The 21,013-nt window shown below is 40.9% G+C and overlaps 1 protein-coding gene across 3 annotated transcripts in view; it reads right to left on the bottom strand.

Annotated features, from left to right (window-relative positions):
• Positions 1 to 21,013, bottom strand: part of RABGAP1L (RAB GTPase activating protein 1 like) — a 462,901-nt gene that overhangs the window by 375,746 nt on the left and 66,142 nt on the right. For all 3 annotated transcript variants that reach the window (XR_013812987.1, XM_079761776.1, XM_079761778.1), the window contains exons 7-8: positions 20,522 to 20,632; positions 3,554 to 3,620 (exon numbers count right to left, since the gene is read on the bottom strand). Coding sequence is in view for 2 of the 3 variants with exons in the window: in XM_079761776.1 (XP_079617902.1) it covers positions 3,554 to 3,620; positions 20,522 to 20,632 (178 nt within the window). In the remaining variant the exon portion in view is untranslated. The remainder of the gene's footprint in view (positions 1 to 3,553; positions 3,621 to 20,521; positions 20,633 to 21,013) is intronic.

Here is a 21,013-nt window from a genome sequence, read left to right as displayed (position 1 = left end):
TGCAGGAGGCAGCTGGTCGATGTTTCTCTCTCATCGATGTTTCTAGCTCTCTATCCCTCTCCCTTCCTCTCTGTAAAAAATCAATAAAATATATTTAAAAAAAAAAAAAAAGTAGAGCTAAAAGGTTTGGCAAGAAGTCAGGTGATGACAGGTCACATCTACACTAATAAAAGAGAAACATGCAAATTAACCATCACTCTGCTACACCAAGCCACACCCACCAGCCAATCAGGAGTGAGTATGCAAATTAACCCAACCAAGCTGGCAGCAGCCACAGAGCTGGAGCAAGCAGGAGGCTTGGGTTGCCCCGGCAATGGAGGAAGCCAAGCTTCCCGCCTGCCCTGGCCGGCCCTGGCCTCCGCTCAAGGCTGCAAAGTTTCAATTATAGAAGATAAGTAAATCCTAGATACTTGCTTCCAGCCGGCCCTGGCCTCCGCTCAAGGAGGCGCTGGGAAAAAAAAAAAAGAAGGGGCTGGGACCTTGGGTCACCGGGGGGTGATCAGGCCAGGATGGGACAGCAGGGGCCGTTGGGGGTAAGCAGACCAGCAGGGGGCCAGTTGGGGGTGAGCAGGCCATCAGTGGGGGTCAGTTGGAGTTGATCAGGACAGCGGGGGGGGGGGGCAGTTTGGAGTGAACATGCCAGCAGGGGGGCAGTTAGGGGTGAGCAGGCCAGGGGGGAGGGAAGGTGAGGGCAAGCAGGCCAACAGGGGGGGCAGTTGGGGGTGATCAGGCTGGCAGGAGGGCATTTGGGGGCGAGCAGGCCAGTGGCAGGGGGCAGTGGGGGCGAGCAGGCCGGTGGCAGGGGCCAGTTGGGGGCGAGCAGGCCGGCACGCAGAGTGGTTAGGGGCAATCAGGCAGGCAGACAGGTAGGCAGGCAGGTGAGCGGCTGGAGCCAGCAGTCCCAGATTGTGAGAGGGATGTTCGACTGCTGGTTTAGTCCTGATCCCTATAAACCGGCAGTAGGACATCCTTCGAGGGGTCCCAGATTGGAGAGGGTGCAGGCCAGGCTGAGGAACATCGCCCCCCACTCCCCCATGCATGAATTTCGTGCACTGGGCCACTAGTATAAAATAAAATTAGATGATGGAAGGAGACTTGCCTTGGGGTGGTGAACACCATACAATATACAGGTGATGAATTATAGAAATGTACCCCTGAAACCTATATAATTTTATTAATCAATGTCACCCCAATAAATTCAATAAAATTTTAAAAATAAAGTGAAGCTAGATATGTAATGATAATAGAAACTATATGGAAGGTAAAATAGATAAAGAACAGCAGAGTATGAGGAAACTGCTAAATGCTGAGAGAAATGGAGAACATTTTTTAAATCCTTTAAAATAATTAGTCACGCAGTCAAAAAACAAAGGCAAATATTGGGGAGCAGGAAGGGAGGAAGGAGGGGAGAGAAAGGCAGAGGAGGGACAGGGAGGAAGACAAGGAGAAAAAAGGGGAGGAAAGAGCAGGAGGAAAGAAGGAAAGAAAGAGGCAACTTTCAAAGTTTGTCAGAGTAATATGTAAGAAGGTGAAATTTGTTTTCAAACGTGTTCACATATTTGGACATGTCATAGAAGACAGAGAAGTATCAAAGTCTTGCTCTAGGGGGAAGAAGTAACACAGATCAGGCCAAGTTACAAGGAATACAATATCAGGTGATCACAAAGAAATAACTTTGGAATAACCAGCACTGTCTCATAATCTTCATTATAAAGTAACAAGTTCCTTTTTATTAGGCATAGTCTAGTCCAGTGATGGCGAACCTATGACACGCGTGTCAGCACTGACATGTGTAGCCATTTCTGATGACACGCGGCCGCATGCTGAGGATGAAACATTTGCTGCTCCTGAGGATGAAACATTTGCGACTAGAGTCTTGGAGTTAGTTTTTTCCTCAAAGTGACACACTACCCGAGTTATGCTCAGTTTTTTGGCGAAGTTTGACACACCAAGCTCAAAAGGTTGCCCATCACTGGTGTAGTCAAAGCTCAATAACCATGTATTAAGATGGTATGAAGATTAACAGCACTGGGTAGTAAGTCACAACTGTTGATAACTGCAAATGCTGGCCCTCCCACCTGACCAACTTTTGGTTGTATAGGTCAGCCCACTTCTCTTTCCAGGGGCTTTAATGCTGACAAGCCCTTTGACTTCAACATGGACTCTTAAAGGTGGAGACTGCACGACAATGAGACACACAAGGGGCCTCAGGAGTTCATGCCAGGCTTGTAATTCTATAAAGTGAACTTAAGTTCATGGAAAAATCTCTACCAGTGATTCATCTTAATCTCTTAAACTGTGAAAGACCATGACTAGTTAAGACCTAGAAGCATCTAAGTGTTTAATGTCCTTGAACTACCTCCTCATCGAATTTTCAGGGCTTGAAATGCTCTGGATTGCCTTAGGTAAAAGCACTAGCATTACTGCTGTGCTGTAAAGAGGGATGGAAGAGAGATGGATCAATAACTCATTTGTTTGCACATTCACTGTAACTGGCTGTCCCCACCTGACCTATCCAGGGGTTCTTCCTCTAAATTTCTGTGGCTCATTGGACCAACTCAGTGAGAGCACTTAACCCACTGCGATAGTTACAGACTCATAACGTCTGTTCTGTCTTAAGACTATGAACCCACAGATGGTGAGAGCTGTGTTCTACCTTATCTACAACCCCAGCACTTCACACAATGCTTGCACATAGTTAGAAGTTCAAAAAGGCTGACTGAAACATCTCAGTACAACTAGAAAACCAACGTGATCGTCACCATGAAATAAAGAAAACGCTGACATAATTGGTGACATTTATCTGACATTTGCAAAACACAGCTGAAAAAAAAAACATTTAGTGCTTGTTATCACTAAATATAAAAACTGCAGTGAAGTAAGTAAAAAGCTTTATGCTTACTCTAAGATGACCATTTCCTATAACATTTCTAAATTGCAAAGTAAATGTTTTCATTAACTGCAATATTAGAAAGTGTTTCTGTTTAAAAGTTAGGATGGCTTGCTATTTTTACATCAAATACCAACTCTTAAATACATATTGACCTTTAAGGGCATTCCTGAAATAAATAGCACTCCCACAATACATATACTTTGCTAAGGACAGATAATCAAGGAGGAGATATTCAGAAAGGGAAATGCTTTTAAGAAAATAAAAGCATCCATCACAGGACTCAAATTAATAACAGTGCATTAAAATAAGTAAAAGGTACCATATTCACTCTGGATATGCCTGTGATAATCATGTCCTTGTTATTTTTGGCTCAAAGAAAAGACATCCTCCTAAGAAGCCAAACAGATGAATAGATGGACATTGTCATAACACTGTTCTTCTATTTGCTTTGAACTTGCATATGATTTTTTGGTGGGAATTGTCCCAAATCTCTCCCTCATAAGTTATTTTAAGTTTAGGTTTTCAAATTTCATTATTACTTTTATACAGCTGAAAGTTAGAAACAGATCTCTCAATATGACAATTTTAAAGTAGAAAATATTCTTAAAATATAAAATAACTATATCTATACTTGGTTAAAGTGTTTAAGGTTAATATTACCATATCCAGTAAGTGCATGTCACTGTTCTTCACGTTTCGACCTGGGCTTAATAACATTCCAAAACATCTGAAAATTTGAGGGAAAAAGGAGAAATAAGGTATCAAAAATATATAGAAGCCCAGTGAACAAAAAGTATTTTATAATAACTATATAATCTTAACTCTGTAATTACAAATAGCTTTCTTATTATAGAGAAACAGCACAGATAAAAATTCATTAAGATACATAATAAAAATTACATAGAAATAACTTAACTAAATTGCCAAATCTTTATTTCTGCATATAAAAGACTACCAGTGATCAGAAACTGTGATTAAAATGGCCACAAAAATTATTAACTGAAACAGAATACAGTTGAAGTTATTCCAAACATATAGGTCAAGATCATATAACCCAATTAAATTAAAAAGGAGATTTTTTTTAAAGGAATAAGAACAAGACACTGTGCTCTCCTTTTGCATCATGCTATCTTAACAGAAACAATCACCCTGGCCCTCACCAGTCATGTTCACTGAGTAGCTTATTAAAACTATGTCCCCATTTGAAAAAAAAAATAGTAATAAAAAACACATTACTAAAAGTACTATTATTTAGTGAAAACATTATCCAATATACTATATACTAGTAACCATTTACTTTATTCCATGCTTCCCGATGCAAGAGAAGTGTTAGAAATCCCATCAACACTACCCCTTTATTTGTAGGAGGTTTTCATAAGCTATAAAATTCAGTTAAATCTAACATTTTTTATTTGTTAGGATACAATTGTTAATTCTGTTTTATAGGGAAGAAAGGTAAAGCCCAGAGAAGTTAAACAATTTATTCATACTAACATGGCTATTCCACAGGTCTTGTAACTCAAGAAGCAATGTGATCTGTCCACAGTGTCCCTCAGCCAACAACACATACCCACATGTACTAGTGTTTTTATTGTAGCTTTCCAAAATTTAATATGCTATGAAGCACTTTATACAAGAGGTAGAGAATGTAAATCAATTAACTATGAGATTTTTCAAATTTTAAAATAGTGGCAGCTAACCAGTCAATATTGAATCTGATCCTTGTTGTTTCCCAAAGGTTTACTTTTCTAGTAGCACTAGCTTTTTCTCTTTTTTTTCTATGACCAGGGTAAGTGATTGATCTTATCCAAACAAGAGTTCAGTAAGCAGTGAAACAATATTACTTCCTGTGAGTACTTCGAGATATATTGCTCAGGGCTCCCTTTGGCATCCAAAAACAATAAAGTATCTAATGAAGATAAAGTTGAAAATCTCTGAGAATAACTTTCCAAGCATATTATTGTATCACTGAACAAAATATAATCTACTAATATGGAAATAATTATACCCTAATAGTCATAATTGCAATATTACTACTATACACTATTTGATCTCTCTCCTATGAACTACTATAATAAACATTATCTGTATAAATTAAATATTAACTAATTATGCAATTCATTGTACTATTTCTCCAACTATTACCTTAAATCCTTGATAAACAAAAATAAAAATTAATTCTTTTCAGATACGAAATTTGGTCCCCCAACTAAAAAGTCAAGTCAATAAAGACAAAAGATTTGTCTCACATTCCCTGTATAGCAGTCTCCCCTTATCCACTGGGGATTCTTTCCATACATGAAACCACAGATAGTACCAAACCACTTATATAATACGTTTATGCTATACATACAGACCCTTTCACTTAAAGGAAGCACCTTACAGCTCTTGGGCATATCTGAACTGTTAACATCACTATTCTTGCACTTTGGGGCCATTATTAAGTAAAATAGGGGTGACTTGAATACAAGTACAGCGATATCTCAACAGTAGATCTGAAAACCAAGGTGGTAACTAAGTGACTAACAGGCAGGGAGAGTATATGGCCTGATTTTGTCACCTTACTCAAAACAGCATGTACCCCTAGCCGGTTTAGCTCAGTAGATAGAGCCTCAGCCTGTGGACCAAAGGGTCCCGGGTTCAATTCCAGTCAAGGGCACGTACCTTAGTTGTAGGCTCCTCCCCAGCTTGGCCCTGGTTGGGCTCCTGCAGGAGGCAACCAATCAATGTGTTTCTCTTACATCGATATTTCTCTCTGTCTTTCCCTCTCTCTTCCACTCTCTCTAAAAATCAATGGAAAAAATACCCTCATGTGAGGATTAACAAAAAGAAAAAAACAGCATATAATTTAAAACTTATATATTGTTTACTTCTAGAATTTTCCATTTAATATTTTCGGACCTGGTTGACCACGGGTAACTGAAACCGCAGAAAGTGAAACTGAGGATAAGAAGAAACTACTACACATTTTGCTTCAGCTTTTATCAATCATGGATATTTAAAAGAACAATTCCCTATATTATAAGGTTTTTAAGTTATAAAACTATTATATACTTATTGTAAAAAGTTAATGGATACCAAAATGTATAGGAAAAAATTTAATTCTCTCTTCTCTCTCTATCTTAGGCCCGTTAGAAACTAATGGCAAAGTTTAGTTGCATCCTCCATACTTTTCTTTTGCTGTTTTTGAAAATTTAAACTCTTATTTTGTTCATCTAGCACTTACAGATAAATGCTATACTTTCATAATGGTACAATTTTATATTTCTTTAATTCCTATGTTAAGATCTACTGCAAAAGGAGCCTTGGAAGTTTAGGTATTCCTTAAATGGCAATGCATATTACCTTCTTTTGATGATCCTTGATGCACTGTTCTTTTTCTGGGTTATAAAAAAAAAATCCTGCCACCAACTAGCAGTGAAACCTTAGAGAAAGCACCCCACCCCCTTGGGCCTCTGTTTCCTCTTTCAGAAAGGGGGATAATAGATACACTCTGAGGGTTCTTCCAGCATTAAATTTGCACAATTTTTTTCCTATCAAGCTGTATTAGTCATTTCCAAAATTATACTTCATTAAAGCACATCAGGTCTCCTGTGGGACAAGCAGGGTCTATTAGGAATAAGGTGTCAGTAATTAGATAGATATTATTATCACCACTAACACCCAAGGCAAATAGTAAGTGTTTCACTGGGGAGTTCAAAGCATTCAACCTTCACTTATTAACTCTATAAATAATGTAGAAAGCAAATTGCTAGCACACCTATTTTCTCAAGGAGTTCAGAGGCTAGTAGGGGAGGAAAATAAGTAAACAGACAATTACAACCTGAGATGGTGAGTTCTCTGATAGCTGTAAATGCAGGATGTTAACAAGCAGAGCAGAGACACACCCAGCATTATTTATAATAAGTAGCTGACTGCCCAAAATTTGAAATCAAACCTTCTGAGAATGAGATGATATTATCATATTAATTATGCCAGCTACTATTTATTGAATGCCTTAACTTTAAGTCAGACATTACTATATTGTTACATTTATATTTCAAAACAACCTTCTAATAACTTAATAATAAAACTGGTTTTCAATAAGTAGAAGTGATTTGCCCAAACCACAACCTATTAAATTCTAACACTGGGATTTAAGCTCTTGTCTATGACTCTAAAACCACTTGGTTTTTCACACATTATACTCTAACTGCCTCCCTAGACTATTGGTAGAAGAGATTATACATTCCCTGGGTGATCCTGGGCAAGTCACACACTTCAAAGTTTCATCACATTTCTGAAATACCAATACTACCTGTTTACATGTTCACTATGTTAATGTAAAGTTGAAATGAAAAAAACTAATGGTGAACTAACACTGCAAACTACAGAGCAGTGTCAATTATAAATTAGTACAATTACCAAAGAGGAAGTTCAGCCTTCCATAATACCTAGTGAGTTTTTACTCAAAACAGTTTTAACAGCTTTTAACACCAAGTTAGTACCCATACCAACACCAAAAGCTCAGTGTATCTAGCATTACTTTAGAGTTAACAGTGGGAAAATAAGTGAAAAAGATAAAGATGATATGTTAATGCACTGCAATAGGAAACTAATTATTTTCAACTTTTGCTTTTTGTCCCTCAAATCATTAGGATTCTATATACCTCCATGGAAATTATGGATAAAAAATAAGAGAAGAAAGAAAAAGAAAAGGAGACAGGCTAAACTTTTGTTATTAAAAATGAAAAAAAAGATGACAGTGTGATAGAAGGGGCAAACAACCACAAACAAGAAAAGCTATAACTTAATCATATTTTTTAGAACATATAAAACTCCAAACAATTTCATAAAAATTGGAATCCCAGTTCGTTTCAACCTAGAGAATTTAAAGCAAAACATAGAGCCGAAACCGGTTTGGCTCAGTGGACAGAGCGTCGGCCTGCGGACTCAAGGGTCCCAGGTTCGATTCCGGTCAAGGGCATGTACCTTGGTTGCGGGCACATCCCCAGTAGGGGGTGTGCAAGAGGCAGCTGATCGATGTTTCTCTCTCATCGATGTTTCTAACTCTCTATCCCTCTCTCTTCCTCTCTGTAAAAAATCAATAAAATAAAATTTAAAAAAAACATAGAAAAGCCTCCGACATAAAATTATTGGATTGTTTTTGCCTTACTGAAGGAATTAAGGAGAGAAAGATATACAGGCATTCCTCACTATGCACAGTAATGTGGAACCACAATAACCTTACAAGCTGGAACTCTGCAAAAGTTACCTTATAATCCACAGGGGGAAATATGATTGTTCTGTGATCTTTAAATACTGGTAATGACAAATTCTAGAGTATGACCACAGAAGTAGGTGGCTGAGGCAGGGAAAAGGACAAGATCTTAGGACAAGCAGAGATCAAGACTCTAAGAAGCTAGATTATTAGAAAAATGATCTACATAGATGCTAAAACTGCCAAAATTAAAATAAGCCTAATAACTAGAGTGACAGTGAGCCAGATTCTAAATCTTCAAAGAATGATGGGAACCCCAGGGATTTGTATATAACTGCAGCGATAGAGGTGAGCAGACGATAAAACCTGAGAGCATAAACTCTAAAGCTGGGAGTTTTTAAGGAAGAAGGAGGAACAACAGTGTGGAAGAAGCAAGGGCATACAAGAAAGATGCTTTTACACCTCTAGGCCAGAGGTACAGGCAGTGGGAAAGAGCCATCATTTGAAAGGCAAAAGCCAAGTCCTACAAAGTGAAAGTGACATTCAGAAACAAGGTGGAGGTGGAGGAAAAAAGGAATTGTGCTGATGATGGACTGTGAGTTCTAGAGTGTAGAATGGAGTGGATTAGAAAGTTGGGCCCAGGTGAAAGATTGGGGGGGAGAGGGATATAGAGTCATTTGGGGATTAAAATCTGAGTATTGATGAAAAACCCAGGAGTCTTACAAGGCCTAAGAGAAACAGGCAAAGTAGAAATAGATTATTTCAGTGAGGCTGAAGGTTGAGGGTAAGAAGAAGGACCTTGGCAAGAGTATGCAGAGCTCTGGAGTACCCTCCTTCACTACAGTTTTGGATAGCTAAGGTGCACAAGTCAAGGGAGGGGCAGTATTATCAGAGGAATGTGGGGCTCTGGGCACCCTCTTACTGATACTGAATACATGAGTGTGGAGGAGGTTTTACTTCAAGTGCATCAAGAAAAGATTACTTCTGGATGTCCAAAGACACTCTCATTTGATGAGTTTGCAAAGTTATAAAAATATCCTCAGGTGAGAATTAACAATAACAAAAAAAGAATTATTAAATGTAATAGAAAGAGAATTCTGAAGAATACCCTAAGGCTAAGGGAGAGCCCCTAGGAACAGCAAACTCAGAGGGTCCTCTCCCTAAAGCTTTATTTGGACCGCACTAGAGAGGGTTTGATTGCAACCTAGTGGAAGACAAAGAAGTTTATTGGACTGCTCAGGCAAAGCTGGGCCACAAGCAAGCAAGAAACAACCCTCGAGATGCAGGCAGCCAAGGTGGGCAGGCAACAATGGAAATGAAGACTCCTGGAGCCAGTTTACTGGCAGAGTGGTGCAAGCCCCGGGGCCCACAGTGTTTGTGTCTGGAGGGCCACAAGAAAGTCTCGCTGAGTCAGGACCAGGACTGTGGGCTCATAGAGGGTGAGCGTGCACTGGATGCCCAGCTGGATGGAGCACAGCACCGCTGGATGTTCCAGAATCTTGCAGCAAGAAATAATCACACCAGAACCAAGAAGAGAAGTCCCTTCCTCCTGCAGTATCCCTCCAGCACCCTCTATTGGCACAATTTAATATTGTGCTTGCTTGCAAAGAAGAAATAGGTAAAGCTTCAACTAATGCAGACAAAAAGGGTAGGTTTGGAACCAAGAGACAATAAACTGATTATCAGCATAGGATATAATTAAAATACCCCATCTCTTCTAATTATTTAACAGCCATGTTTGAAATCGCAATTTCCTAAACCAATAAATAAGAAATTATTTTCTTAATGTAAATTAAGAACGTAAATTGGCTCACCACTATGAAAAATATGGAGGTTCTTCAAAAAAAATTATTTTAATTTAAAAAAAGATCTACCATATGATCCAGAAATACCATTTCTGGATATATACCCAAAGAAAATGAAAACAGGATATCAAAGAGATATGAGATATATGCAATCCCATGTTTATTACAGCATTATGCACAATAACCAAGATATAAAAACAACCAAAGTACCCATCAATGGATGAATAAAGAAGATGTCACACACACACGCACATGAATATTATTCAGCCATAATAAATAAGAAAATCTTGCCATTTGCAACAACTTAAGTGGACCTTGAAGATACTATGCTGTGAGAGTGGGGAATAGAAGAGATGTTGTTTAAGGGCACAAACTTGCACCTAGTAGTAAATAAGGAACAGAGGTCTAATGCACAGTATAGTGAATGTAGAAAACAGTACTGTGGTATAATCAAACTTGCTCAGAGACTAGATCTTAATTATTCCAATCACAAAAAATAAATAATTGTATGACATTACACAGGTGCTAACTATCACTACAATGGCAATCATATTATTATACTATAATACATAAATATATCAAATCAATATGTTGTACACCTTGAATTTACAGTGTTATATATTAATATAACATAATAACATAATATATATATAAAAGGCTAAGTGACCAACTGTACCTCCATCCAACCATCCGACCGACCAACCAGTACATATGATGCACACTGGCAGTTTAAAAATAAACGTTGACTCATGCATGCACGATACATGTAAAGCTCTCACTGTCGCCAATCGCATGCGTGTGTTTCAATCTGTCATTGTCAATTGTGAATTTGGTTGTTTTTGTTGACATTCAACGTGAACCACATCGTAATTTATTCATCAATCATCTGACCGACCTACCGGCCAGTACATATGACATGCACTGGCAATTTAAAAATAAACCTGGACTTGTGCATGAGCCATACATATAAAGCTCTCGCTGGTGCCAATATAAAACTATATTATAAATACTATTTTGACATGTAATTTTTTGCAGTAATGTAATTACCACATGAATATTCTAATTAATTTCCTTTCAATGTGCACGAATCTGTGCACCGGGCCACTAGTACAACATAATAAAAAATTACTTCTATATTTGGACAACCTGGAACTCTCCTCAGCTAAGGCCCAGAAGCCCCTTTGTCCACAACTGTCTTGATTAGTCACCTTAAGTTAAATAAAGCTAAGTAAAGGTCTCTTGCCACTAGAAAAACAATCAATTAATTAATAAATTATTATATTATAGAAGTATACTATGATTTACAAAAGAATTCAAAAAGAGTTTCAATAGCCCAACCAATGTGGCTCAGTGATTGGGCATAGACCTATGAACCAGGAGGTCACATTTCGATTCCCGATCAGGGCACATGCTCGGGTTTGGAGCTCAACCCCCAGTGGGGGGGGGGGGGGGGGGGTTGTGCAGGAGGCAGCCATTCAATGATTCTCTCTCAGTATTAATATTTCTCTCTCTCTCCCTCTCCCTTCCTCTCTGAAATAAAAAATATATTTTTTTTAAAAAGAGCTCCAATAGAAATCTATAGATTGTACCAATGTCAATTTCCTAATTCTCAAATTGTACTAGTGTTATGTAAGATGTTCCCATTTACAAAAGCTGGGTGAAGAGTGCATGGAGCCTCTCTATACTATTTTGTAACTTCCTGTGAGTCCATAATTATTTCAAATTTAAAAGTTTACTTAAATATGAGCTCCAACATCTGGAATAGATGAATTTATACAAACACAGTATTTCTTAGTATCTGATGCTAAAAAGGTAGTAGTACTACATACATACGTCTATAGTGCTAACCCTGTCTACTGGGTGCCAGCAGAAGCCAGCAATGAAAGACATTGAAAATTCTGTCCTAATCACAAGTTCCAGTCAAAAGGCTGAAAAACAGAAGCTTCCAATTATTAACTCTCAAAGCATCTAAAATAACTATCAGAGAACAATGAAATCATTTTTATATAACTATACTTTGTTTTCCTAAGGAAAAAGAGTTATCTTTCTACTAAATTTTTCTCATTTTCAGGATGGAGAAGAATGATGTCCATTAAGTAAAGTTATTAGAATACCTGATTCTCTTGATTTGATTAAAAGATTTCATAGATACACTAACTTACATAAGGGGATAAAAGATGCAAATAAAACTAACATCTAGGCACCTTGAAGTCAGTGACTTGAACTTCTTTCTAAATCAAACGAGAACAACTTGCCTAGGGTAAAGGCAAAAGTATATGCTAGGTAAATTCAGCAAAAGACCCTCAGAATGGACTAGCATCCAATTAAATCAGCACAAAAATAACAAACAGCTCAAACACTACCACTTGTCTACTTTAGTGATGTCAAACCATGCTAGAAAATTGTTTGGACTATAAGAAGAAAATAGCCCCTGATGATTTTTTTTTTTTTTTTCAGTACCTGTTTGCTTGGAAATCTTTTCCTCAAGAAAATAACTCAAGAAAAGGTAACTGCCAGAACAACTTTTACAATCCAGAGGTGTTAAGAATTCTCTTGACAAGACTGCCACCTACTGGATTGCCTTAAATTCCAGCATTTAACATTTTGAGATTTAAAAATGTTAAATACCACATCCTATATAATAATAGAGCAATATGCAAATTAACCATCACTCCGCGACAAAATGGCGGCGCTCATGGCCACAAGATGGCAGCGCCCAGTGCTCTCAGGCCCACCGAAGTCCCCCAGTTCCAGAGAGGGCTACCACTGAGAGCAGACAGCATGCGACTGGGGCTGTTGGCCTGGGAGGGTCCCGAATACCCCTGGCTGATCTGCTCCCAGCCGCAGCCCTGGCCGTTGGCCTGGAGGGCTGCCGACGCTTCCTCCCTGCCACCCCCACATCGCTCCCAGCCACGACCTGGCCGTAGCCTGGGAGACTGCGAACAACCCCGTGTGATCTGCTCCCAGCCGAGAGCCGGGCAGTGGGCTGGGAGAAGGAAACCCCCGCCCCGTGTGATCTTCGACTTGGGTAGTGGCCTGGGAGACGGCGCACACCCCGCCCCGCATGATCTCCCAGCCAGCCGCGACCTGGGCAGTGGCCTGGGAGACGGCGCGCACACACACCGCCCCCCCCCCCCCCCCCGCGTGATCTCCCAGCCGCGACCTGGGCAGTGGCCTGGGAGACGGCGCGCACACACCCCCTGCGTGATCTCCCAGCCACAACCCGGGCAGTGGCCTGGGAGACGGCGCGCACACCCCCTCCCCGCGTGATCTCCCAGCCAGCCGCGACCCGGGCAGTGGCCTGGGAGACGGCGCGCACACCCCCCCTGCGTGATCTCCCAGCCATGACCCGGGCAGTGGCCTGGGAGATGGCGCACATCCCCGCCCCGCGTGATCTCCCAGCCGCGACCCTGGCAGTGGCCTGGGAGACAGCGCACACCCCCCCCGCGTGATCTCCCAGCCACGACCTGGGCAGTGGCCTGGGATATGACGCACACCCCCAGCGCGATCTGCTTCCAGCCTGAGACCCGGGCAGTGGCCTGGGAGAAGGCGCACACCCCCATCCCCCCTCCCACCCCCCCACCCCACCCCCCGCGTGATATTCTCCCAGCCACAACCTGGGTAGTGGCCTGGGAGGCCGCGCGTACCTTTCCCCACCTCCCCCCCCCCCCCCCCCCCCCCACAATCTGCACTCGGCTGTGACTGGGGCATTGGCTTGGGAGGCTGCACGCACCTCCACCCCCTCCCCTCCTTCCCCCCAATCTGCTCCTAGCCTCGACCGGGGCAGTGGCCTGGGAGAAGTCACACATCCCCCGGCGTGATCTTCTCCCAGTAGCAACCTGGGCAGTGGCCTGGGAGACAGCGCACATCCCCTGGCGTGATCTCCCAGCCGTGACACGGGCAGTGGCCTGGGAGATGGCACGCACCCCGGGCGTGATCTGCTCCCAACTGAGACCCAGGTAGTGGCTTGGGAGAAGGCACACATCCCCTGGCATGATCTTCTCCCAGCTGCGACCCAGGCAGTGGCCTGGGAGAAGGCACACACTCCCCCGCCTGATCTCCCAGCCGCAACCCGGGCAGTGGCCTGGGATATGGCACGCAACCCGGGCGGATCTGCTTCCAGCTGAGACCCCGGCAGTGGCCTGGGAGATGGCACACACCCCCACATGATCTGCTCCCAGCTGAGACCTAGGTCCCAGCTGGGAGCAGATCGTGGGGGTGGGGGAAGGTGCACAGTCTCCCAGGCCACTGCCCAGGTCCTGGCTGGGAGCAGGGGAGCGCATTTGGGGGTGACCGGGCTTTCAGGGGAGGGCAGTTGGGGATGATCAGGCTGGCAGGGGAACACTTAGGTATAGATCAGGCTGGCAGGGGAGTGGTTAGGGGGTGATCAGGCTGGCAGGCAGAAGCAGTTAGGGGTAATCAGGCAGGCAGGCGAGCAGTTGGGAGCCAGCAGTCCCAGACTGTGAAAGGGATGTCCGACTGCCTGTTTTTAAACAGGCAGTCGGACATCCCCCGAGGGGTCCCAGATTGGAGAGGGTGCAGGTTGAGCTGAGGGACACCCCCCACCAGTGCATGAATTTCATGCACCGGGCCTCTAGTATAACCAATAAAAGGCAAGGGTGTTTTTATAATAATAATAATAATAATAATAATAATAATAATAATAATTCTAAGCAGTTAAAAAATCTCACATCACAGGAAATTCTGCCTGTTAAGTATTATTAAAGGAAGACCATTAGCCTGAAGCAATCTCAATTTTATTTTTTAAATTTATCTTTATCTACTTAACCAGTTCATTCTATTGTATATTTGTTTTTATTGTTGCAAGTATTACAGATGTCCCCCTTTTTTCTCCATTTACCCCTTCCACCCTGCACCTATCCTCCACCTCCAGGCCTATCACACTAGAGTCTATGTTTGCAGAGCTCATCTGACAGATGTGTGAAAAAGGAAACAAAGAAACTTAACTTGGATTTAGTAATTATTGCAGTATATATATGAACTCACAGTTGTTAGATATTATCATCAAGATTATTTATATTAAAATAAGAGCAATATAGTAAGTGGTTATATAGGAAATTATTTTTAACCACCCTAATATTATGCAAGTGGGTACTTGGGGCTTAGATAAAATTTCTAATGATACAGCAATATGTTCTGATTACAAAAGTGCTTTACCTCAACTTAGGCAGAGTTCACATAATGTGCTCTAAAATATGCCTTAAAATTATTCCAAAAGCAGCTGAAGTGATAATGAAGACACTGATGTTGAAGATTATTGAAGAGATTCTAATTACAGTTGTCTTATGAATGTCAGAGTGGATGAAAAGCAACATTTCTGAGTTATTAATTTGTGTAATATATTTTAAATATATATGCAAATGTTTAAATTAACCAAGAAAATATTATGATTGGGCATTCAATGATTTCACCTTTATTCATCAAGGTTTCTACATTCAAGGAGTTCAAAAACTGGGAGCTTCTCATTGGAAAAAGGAAGGCCTGCACCTTATAGATAAGTATAGTATATGCCCCTAGAGTAGAGGCGTAATAGACCTCTTAATCATAAAACCCCAAAATTTTTAAGTAATTACTAAAAGTTAAATTACTCAACATCTAATACTTCTTGGCCTGTGTTATTACAGACTTGACAAATGGAAAGTTGCCTTCTGTTATGCCAGAAAGGAAGTGCTGGAGGCATATCCTAAGGACATAGAGTTTGAAGGCACTCCCACTGGCGAATTCTGGGACCTTCTGAGTACCAAAATAATTAAGCACTGTAGGGAATTAAACTACTGGGAGGAGGAGAGGGGAGAGGAGGGTGGAATTCAGGTGTCTATACCAATAATAAGTAGATAAATAAATAAAAGAGAAGGAAGTGGTCTGGCTTCTATCAGAATGTCAAGGCTGACTGGTAGTAAATCAAAAAAAGTACAGGAGACAGAAAATTCTTATCTTGCATTCATCATAGTAAAGATTGGATTAGACAAGAATCATAAATGAATAAATAAAGGAGGGAATTTAGATGATAAGCAGGGTATTTTTATGGGTATTACCACAGACAGCTTACTGGGTGGGGAATTAGACATCCTGTCTAGGTAATCAAAGCAAACATCACCAGCGAGGGACAAATGGGTACCACACACCTTCAGATGTATGGCGCTGTGAAGGAAATACCACCTATACAGCAATAAATAACCTGAATCTAATCGTGAGGAAATGTTAGATTAACCTTTTGCACTCGGATGCATCGATAGCAGCTCGTATGTCGAGCCACACTCGACACGTAGCTTCACAGCGGGGGGGAAGGGGGATTTTTGTCTATTTTTCCAGTATCTTTTCTTGTTTTCATTAGCATGAAAGGACAAGTAAAATGTAAATGCCGTCTCAACTGATGCCAAAAAAGAAAAAATGAAAAACCGATAACGCATGTGAAATTTATTAGGAAACTAGTATATGATCTTGTTGGAGAATTCAGAGATGGTACACTAACTTCCAGGGGTAGATTATTATCCACTAACTTAGAGCAACGTTTAGAGGAAAGCTCCATATAATCACACCTCACCCTAACAAAAAACACAAAGATTGTGTTGTTTGTTCTAACAGAAAAATCAAAGGAGGAAGAAGAGAGACGATTTATATTTGCGAAACATGTGAATGTAAACCAGGTCTTCATGTGGGTGAATGTTTCAAAAAATATCACACTATGAAAAATTATAGAGATTAAAATTACTCTTTGAATGTATCAATAATTTGAAATATAAAAAAATCCAAACAAATAAGTTTGTATGAAAAGAAACTCCAGTTTTTTATTCTACTGCCGCGCTTGTAAAATCTGGGGTACTTAAAAAATTAAATCCCGAGTAGAATAAAGGAATCAAGAAAAAAGCAAGCTAGTGCAAAGGGTTAAGAATAGGGAACCTTTTTTCTACCAACGGCTGTTTGGATATTTATAACATCATTCATGGACCATACAAAATTATCAACTGAAAAATTAGCCTGCTGTATTTAGTCAAACATTTAATTAACTCACCCCTAATACCTTGGCAAGGCCAGACTAAATGATTTATCAGGCCTTATACGGCCCTCTGGCCAGACATTCCCCACCCCTAGTAACCTAATATGAGTGATGTTATATTAAAAAGGGAAAAATATTTTTTCCCCAAAAATGTCCCTGTCGTAAGAGATAGAGAAAGACTATGAAAATGTTTCCAGATTTTAAAAAGCTAAAGACATATGGCTACTAAATGCAACACCTGACCCTAGTGTGAATTCTGGCCTGGAAGAGGATAGGATGATACGGGGTCAACTAACAAAACTGGAGATAAATGGCAGGTCAGATAAAAAGTATTGTCTGAATGCTAAATTTACTGAATTGGTACATATAATATGGTTATATAAGAAATACTATTTCCGAATGAAATATCTATATATAAAAAAGGCTAATATGCAAAGTGTCCTCTCAGGAGTTCGACCGGAGACCAGGAGTTTGATCGCTTGCTATGACGTGCACTGACTACCAGGGGGTGGCGCAGAACAAAGGAAGGCCCCAGCCAGCAGCGGGAAGGAAGGCCCCAGCTAGCAGCCAGAAGGCCCGGATCGGCCCTGATCGCCAGCCAGGCCTAGGGACCCTACCTGTGCATGAATTTCGTGCACCAGGCCTCTTGTATAAGGATAAAACACCATGAGGTATGGAACTTACTCTTAAATTATTCCAAAAAACGTACATGTGGCGGGGAGGAGGGGGTGGGGGGGTGTAGAGAGAGAGATTGAGAGATAGAGACAGAAACAGAGAAAGAGAAATTGAGAATTTGAGAGATCAAGAAAGTGGGTGCAAAGCAAGTGGACTAAATATGACCAATAGGCAATTCTGAGTAAAGACTATACAGGTGTTCTCTGTAAAAGTTTTATTTTTATCTCTTCTGTGATAAAATTACTTCCGAAAAAAAGGCTGAAACATTGTATATCTACTGCTCATCAAAAAAAATCTTAAATCTCTTTTTTTGGGGGGATCAAAATGGTTTACTCACATTTGTTAAAATCAGAACTGAAATGATGTATGCATAAAAGAATAAAGTGGTTCTTTCACTATAGTGCACTGTACCCTTAATGTTCCATCCCCTGCTGCCCACTGACCAGGACATGTGAACTCAACAGAGCAATTACATGGACTCAAAATCATCTCAACTAGAAGTGCTCTCTGCTTCAGCCCAAGTGGCTTAGAATTAAAATATTCAAAAGCAACAATACCTTTATCTTTAGCTATTTTTCATCAATGTTAAGAAGCCATCAATTTTAAGGCTCACAATTATTTTTTATACCACTAAGAAAGGGAAAAAACATGGCAACTATAATTATAGGATGCCACCAATTGTTAACAACACCACAATTTCAGACATGTTAAATATGAAAAGACTAGAGGCCCGGTGCACAAAATTCATGCACTCAAGGGGCGGCCCTCAGCCCAGCCTGCGCCCTCTCGCAGTCCAGGAGCCTTCGGGGGATGTCCGACTGACAGCTTAGGCCCACTCCCCGCAGGGGAGCCGTCAGTAAGACACCCTTAGCACTGCCACAGAGGCGCTAAGACACACTTAGCACTCCCACCACCGCTGCTGCACTCGCCAGCCACAAGCCCAGCTTCTGGCTGAGTGGCGCTCCCCCTGTGGAAGTGCACTGACCACCAGGGGGCAGCTCCTGCATTGAGTGTCTGCCCCCTGGTGGTCAGTGCACATCATAGCAACCAGTTGTTCCTCCGTTCAGTCGATATGCATATTAGCCTTTTATTATATACTAGAGGCCCAGTGCATGATTGAATCATACACATGTAGGGTCCCCTACACGCTTTGGCTTTCGATTGCGGGGGAGCTGGGTGCCTGTCCGCTGGTGCACCAGGCCTTTCAGAAGCCTCCAGCGTGGCAGAGGCTTCCGAAAGGCCTGGTGCCAGAGCAGACAGGCACCCAGCTCCCACGCTTTTGATGGTCCGCGGCGGGACGTGAGCTCGCTGCCCCAGAGGCCCCTTCTGTTCCACAGCACAGCCATGGCGCAGACGCTGAGCTTGCGCCGCCACTGGCGACGCAAGCTCAGCGTCCTGCCGGCCCAATCGGCTACCCCGGCCACCCCGAGTCCCGCCCCCTGCGCCTCCCTCTGGCCCAGTCATGGGCGTAGCGGAGTGATGGTAATTTACATATTACCATTTTATTAGGTAGGATAATGTACCTCTTAAAACTGATGAAATCGTTTTTATTGTGTTTTCACAAACAATTAAAAACACATGCATTTTTATTGTGTTTTCCCAAACAAAAACACACTCTACCAAGATGCTGAACAGGACTTTCCTGTTATCTGGAGACTAGCAGTAGGATCCAAAGATGGGAAGAAAGTAGAGCTAAATGACTGACACTTTAAAGAAAGCTGTAGATGTATAGGGGCCAGGCACCTTCTACATTCAGTTGGGACAGAGGCTACCATGATGCTATCGGTCAGAACCACAACTGGCCCTGACCTTCACCCCAGTCTAGAGAATGAATGAAGGAGTGGTCATAGTACACAACGAAGAGGCTTTTCTTTCTCTGTGATCCTTATCAATTTCTCCCACTCCTCTAAGTCGAGTAGGTATTTGTTTTTATTAACAGTTTTGTGCCACTATAAACAATGCTGTAATAAATATCCTTTAAAAGTGTCATTAGTGGTATACTTTTATTTCTAACAGGATACACTCCCTAGAATGGGACCAATGTATCTCATTATAGGTATTTTTCATCTTCATAGATGTTGCCAGATTGCTTTCAAAAAGTAGGTACATACACTTTACCCTTTTTGCTCATATCCCCATCAGCTCTACATGCTATTTTTGCCAATTGGATATCTTATTGTTACCTTAATTACATTTCCCTGCCTATTCATGAATTGGGACATCGTTACATATATGTTTGTTGGCCATGTGAAGAGCTTTCCTATCTATACCCTTGTTTTTCTCCTTTTTTTCTACCAACTGTTACAAAATTTATATATACTATAGCTATTAACCTTTCATCTGTCATCTATATTAGAAATGTTTTTTCCAGAACTATCATTTGTTATTAACTTTGTTTATGGTATCTTCTGTCCACAAGAGTTTTTATTTTGTTTTTATATGGTCAATATATACATAAATATATAATTGCACCCATACACATATATATGTATGTGTATGTATGTGTGCACATTTATATATTTAAAACATATGTATCCATCTTTTAAAGATTCTGAAATCCCAGTAACTATATGGAATGTTTAATAAGCAAAAATGACTGAGAAGGTATCTGTCTCATATATATAAATGAGGAATAGCAAGAAAGATGGATTTGACCAAACAGGGTTGAAGAAGTTGTTACTGAAAAAATAAAGTCATTTCATGTTTATTGCTCCCATCAATGAGATTTCAATGAACCAGTTATATCTAACTTATTTAAGCGCAGAAAGTATTATGATTCTCATCCTCATCTTCATTTTTTAAATGAAGAAATTGAAGTATGGTGAAAAGCCACAGTGACTAATACAGCTGAGATTCAATAGTATGTCTCTTGAAACACAATAACAGTGTCAATACAAGTTTGGGGTAGCATTTAGGAACAAGCTGCTTACCTTTCAATAGCTAATTCTTTGTTAGAAAGTTGCTGCACTGTAATCACTACCTTCTTCTCTATTCCTTGCTTCAATTTGAAATAAAATTTATCTCTGTCCTTAGGCACAGGACTGAAATATGCAAAAAGAAAAGGAATTATCAATACAATAAGTAATACAATAACGTAAGATAACCTATTCCAACATTAGAATGAGACAACAAAGTATTTAAGCAACAACACCCTTATTCTTAAAATGTACTAAACTCTCATCCTGCCACACAGTAACTATCTATAATAATAAAAGCGTAACATGCTAATTAGACGAGACGTCCTTCTGGACATCCTTCCGGACAACCTTCCGGAAGCCAGGGCTGTGAGGGAAGCCCGGGTCCCAGGTGCCAGAGGGAAGCCGATGCCGGCAGCAGGGGGAGGGAAGGCCTACTCTTGCACGAGTTTTGTGCATCAGGCCTCTAGTAAGTTTATAATCAACAAAACCTAACAGAGGTTAAAA

Source organism: Cnephaeus nilssonii (assembly GCF_951640355.1).
Source record: "Cnephaeus nilssonii genome assembly, chromosome: 21".
Taxonomy (NCBI): domain Eukaryota; kingdom Metazoa; phylum Chordata; class Mammalia; order Chiroptera; family Vespertilionidae; genus Cnephaeus; species Cnephaeus nilssonii.
This window is presented reverse-complemented; position numbering and strand designations above follow the sequence as displayed.